Genomic DNA, 4,488 nt, shown 5'->3' on the forward strand with positions numbered 1-4,488 from the left:
AAATGCCCTGTGTTAGTGTGCACCACCTCAAACACCAGGGCCACTAAGGTGGTAAATGGGACTGGAGGAGGGGCCAAGAGAGCTGGGGCTGCTCCAGAAGGCTCCAGGAGGTCTGACCAGTGTGCTCAAGTACCTGCTGGGAGGGAGCAAGGATGGGGGGGGGGGGCTGACTGCTCTGCACAGGAGGCAACGGGCACGAGGGAAAGCACATGGAATTCCATCTGAACACAAGGATCCACATTTTTCCTGAATGGGGTCAGACACCGGGACAGGTGGCTTAGAGAGGCTGCAGAGTCTCCATCTGTGGAGATGCTCAAACTCCCACCAGATGCTGGACAACCTGCTCTGGCTGCCCCTGCCTGAGCTGGGCTGTGGGACTCGATCTCAGGAGGTCACACACACATTAGGGGATTCTGTGATTCCACAGAACACCACACCACACAAGCAATAATCATCCTACATTCATACATATGTATCCTATGTTCATAGGATATAAAACAGATGGAAGAAAACAAAATCACTGAAAATCTGGTGCAATCCCACATCTTCAGTAGCTTGGAGGCCATGGAAACGGCAACGTTGTGTACTAAGCCCCATTATCACAGTGACTGACAGCACTGCCTCAGTTCCTTCCTGCCAAGGAACTTCTATTCTCAGTCCCCTTGCTTAGGTGCTTCTGCTGCCCTATTTTAGGCCAAGAGGAAAATGCTCTAGAGCCCAAGTGTTTAGAAAATAAAGCAGTAATTTGCTTTTGGCAAAGATTGTTTCAAAAGACAATATATAGAATCGTCTTAAGAGAGGAGTATTAAGAAGGCAAACTTTCCTTTATGGCATGTAGTGAAAAGCTGTTTCCCTGCCCATGGCAGGGAAGTTGGAACTAAATGATCTTTAAGGTCCCTTCCAACTCAAATTATTCCATGTTTCTATGATTTTATGGTTGTTGGAAACAACCCTAATTTAACAAACCATACCTATAACAGTCTGTTTGTGCACAACTGCTGCATAAAGATGAACAGCAAGGTGTGATGGCTCTGCACAGTGGTAACCAGCCAACACAACACACATTTTAATGCCAGAGAACAATGCCCACTTGTGGTTTCAGTTACTTTGAAACTAATAAACTAATACAAAGTAATTATAACTCAGGGTCCTTTGACAGGATATTACAAGAGAACAGAGCAGTTTTTCACCTCTCAGTGTCACTTTAATTGTTGTAATTGGCACTCATACACTGAGAGGAATCAAGACTCAGGTCAAATCCTGTTCCCAGGGGAGGATCCTCCCAGTTAGAAGTGAAGATCTCACCCAAGCCCTGAGGCACAGCCCAGGAGGATAATGATTCTGGAGAGGTGGAATGGACAGTCCCTGGTCACTATGGCTCTGTTTCACAGCATCAATCCACATTCTGGGAGGAAAAACAGTTTTCTGGTTTTTGGTTGCGTACAATTACATGGTGGACAGCAGAATTCCCTGTCATGCACAGATTTCACCCCCATAATGTGTAATTTACTGCAGAGTAAGCACCACGTGGGAAACAGGTGCAGATAAATAACGTACTCTGCTATATGCTGAGGAAAACAGCCGCCATGTATTCCATGTATGACCTTGTAACAGGGACTTTGTAGCGGCAGAATACTCATTTGTTCTCATAAGAAGCACACTGTCGATTCTTTTTTGGTAACAAGTCTCCTTGCAGACACTTTTTTCTCCCACTTACACTGACCTGTGTGTAAGGATAACAGAATATCATGATCATCAGCCAACAGTGTTCTGCCACAGTTCCCAGGTTTCCTTGCAGGGAATGTAACTGCTGTCACTACATTTGCTTCCAGAAAACACATCCTGTATCTAATAATTCAAGAATAGAAATCGTCCCTGGTCCAAAAAGGCAAGATCATTCCAACCGGACTGTTCCAAACTCCATTTTTTTCCCCATAAATAGTGCACTTTTAAAATTATTCTTTCTCAGAAGCTGCAAAATGCTGTCTCTACCCGACATTCAGTAAGTCTCATGTACCCAGAATCAATTTTCAACCTCTATGTGCATTTAAAATAATTTTAAAAGATTATTTATTAGTCCCTTAATACATAACTAAAACTCGGGACTAAGACTTTTCACTACCTGGCTCTTGCTTTCAGTATCAGTAGTGGACCACAAGTGTCCTCCCCATCAAGTTACCAAGATTCCTGTACGTGATTATTAAGCAACAAGAACATGTCTATGAAAATCCTGTGTGTGCTTTACAAGTGTTTTATGCTGTTCTCCAGTTCAGTAACTATTTCATTAATTACCACTTATTTTATTTTATTAATTATCCCTTATCAAACCAGAACTAGGAAGACTACTGAATCTTAAATCTTCCGCTCTTAGTCTAAAAGACAGAAAAAAATCCTCTTTTTAAGAAGCTGTGCAGTGAAACGGGGATGATGTGGTGAGGATGGACTTTTTTGCACCACCAATCTCTATCCCAGCTCACAGACTGTCACTCCAAGAGGAGGAACAGCAACCCCTATGCCTCCCAGCCTTCAAGGCTGAAAGGATGCTCTGGATTTCAGCAGGGACAGGCGCAGATGCAAGAAGATGACAGAGTGCAGGTCACCTCCCCTCTGTTTTGTCTACATCCGAGTCTCTGTAACTCGAGGATTCTTCTTCCTCTCCATCACAGGGGTTGGATCTCTCATGAGCCTCTTCCACACCACCCTCGCAGCTGGGCAGCCCTGCCCCGGCTCTCACGGGAGCACATCCACGCTCCAGGAAACAGCTTACAGCTGACATTGAGAAAGCCAGGCGGCTGCACAAATTACCCATTTTTAAAAACTACTTTTTTACACCCCAAATTGCGCCGACCCCTCCGGATGCCGTTGGCATTGCACAAAGCGAATTCCTAATTCCTCGAATCCGAGGCACTGCGGTTTTTTCGGTTCGGGTTTGGTTTTTTTTCCCCCTCCTGCTGTCACACAGGGCAGCTCCGCCGCAATGCCCTGGGCCCGCGGTGCGGCGGAGGAGCCGGGCCGGGCTCGCGGGGCCCGGGGGGTGCGGGGAGAGCCCCGCGCCCCCGCGGCAGGGGATGCGCCCGCCCCCGCGCTCCGCTTCTAGAAGGTACCGGCGGCCGCTGCTCCGGGCCCCCCCCCTCCCCCGGGCAGGAGGGACCCGCCAGCGGCGGCGATCGGGGGGACGGAGCCGAGGCCTGCGAGAGGCGGCCCCGCCGCAGCCCCGCGCCCCCCCGCGCCGCCGGCCCTGCCGCTCCCCCTCCCCGGGTCTCCCCGCCCGGCGGCGGCCCAAGATGGTCGCGGGGCGGCGGCGCTCACCTCCTCGGCCTGTTTGCGCAGCGCCTTCTCCCGCTCGTACTGCGTGAGCAGCTGCTCGTTGTCCTCCCGCAGCAGCTCCAGCTCCACCTCGTGCTCCTGGTTGTCGGTGAGCACCGAATCCAGGTTCTCCAGCACCGTCACCACCAGCGGCATCAGCTCCTTCACCACCTCCTCGTCGTAGCAGTGGATCAGCCGCTCGAACTCGCGGTAGATGCTGTTGGCGAGGCCCGAGACGCGCTCCGACATCACCGACCCCGAGCAGTAATCGTCGCCCGGGTACCCCCCCACGCCGCCATCGTCCAGCTGGATTTCCAGCATCCTGCCGGCCGACAGCCCTGGGCCCCGCTGCGCTCCACTCGCCCCGCTCCGCTCGGCCCCGCCGCCGCCGCCGCCGCCGCGCTCTGCCCCGCCCCGCCCGCCGCGTCACGGCCCCGCCCAGAGCATCCCCGGATCGGGGCGCTCCGGCAGCGCGGCACCGGCTCCTGGCAGCGGCACGCGGGGAGCAGCGGTGCCCCGAGCCCGCCCGCGGCCAGCCCGCTCCGCCAAGCCCCGCGGGCAGACAGTGGCGGCGGGGCGGTGCCATCGGGGCGATGGGCACGCGTGGGGCGGCACGCACAGGGACACCGAGCACGAGCGGGAGCCAGAGCAGGCACGGGGCCATCGCCGTCGCCTCTGGGCACCCGCGTTAGACACCCGGCACGTCCAGCGCTGTGCTCGGGGCCTACTGGCTCATCCTCGCTGACATCCACATCCACATCTCCACGGCCTGATCTGCATCCCAGAAACCAAAGGATTCGGGGAAAAGAAGCTGTCCCTGGGTATGTTAGCAAGCTACAGACTGGAGAGGTCTTCAAAGTGAATGGTCAGAAGGTCACAAATGAGTCGGTTTTCCCCTATTTTTCCCTCCCGCTGTCACAGGGCAGCTCAGCCGCAGTGGCCCTGGCCCGCGGTGCGGCAGAGGAGCCGGGCCGGGCTCAGACTCTCCATCTCGCCATCTCTCCGACTCTCCACTATCCCACAAAAACATACGAAACATCATCTAAATCGGGTGTTTTTCAATTTGAGGCCCGATCTAGAAGGACTCTTTGGAGCGAGGGGCAGCTTTCAGCCAGAAGAGTATTAGAACCTAATTTTGGAACCCAATTATTAATGCAAAACCTCCAAACACCTTCATACTTG

At 53.3% G+C, this 4,488-nt stretch overlaps 1 protein-coding gene across 1 annotated transcript in view; it reads right to left on the minus strand.

Annotated features, from left to right (window-relative positions):
* The window catches only part of MAPK8IP3 (mitogen-activated protein kinase 8 interacting protein 3), a gene marked incomplete at its 3' end in the record, with an annotated part of 24,417 nt that extends 20,733 nt beyond the window's left edge, over positions 1-3,684 (minus strand). The window contains exon 1 of the mRNA XM_039386210.1: positions 3,310-3,684. Within this exon, the coding sequence (XP_039242144.1) occupies positions 3,310-3,627 (318 nt within the window). The remainder of the gene's footprint in view (positions 1-3,309) is intronic.
* Between the last annotated feature and the right edge of the window lie 804 nt (positions 3,685-4,488).

The sequence above is a fragment of the Pipra filicauda genome, unplaced genomic scaffold (assembly GCF_003945595.2).
Source record: "Pipra filicauda isolate LSUMZ 115617 unplaced genomic scaffold, ASM394559v2 scaffold472_size498715_pilon, whole genome shotgun sequence".
NCBI classification, from domain to species: domain Eukaryota; kingdom Metazoa; phylum Chordata; class Aves; order Passeriformes; family Pipridae; genus Pipra; species Pipra filicauda.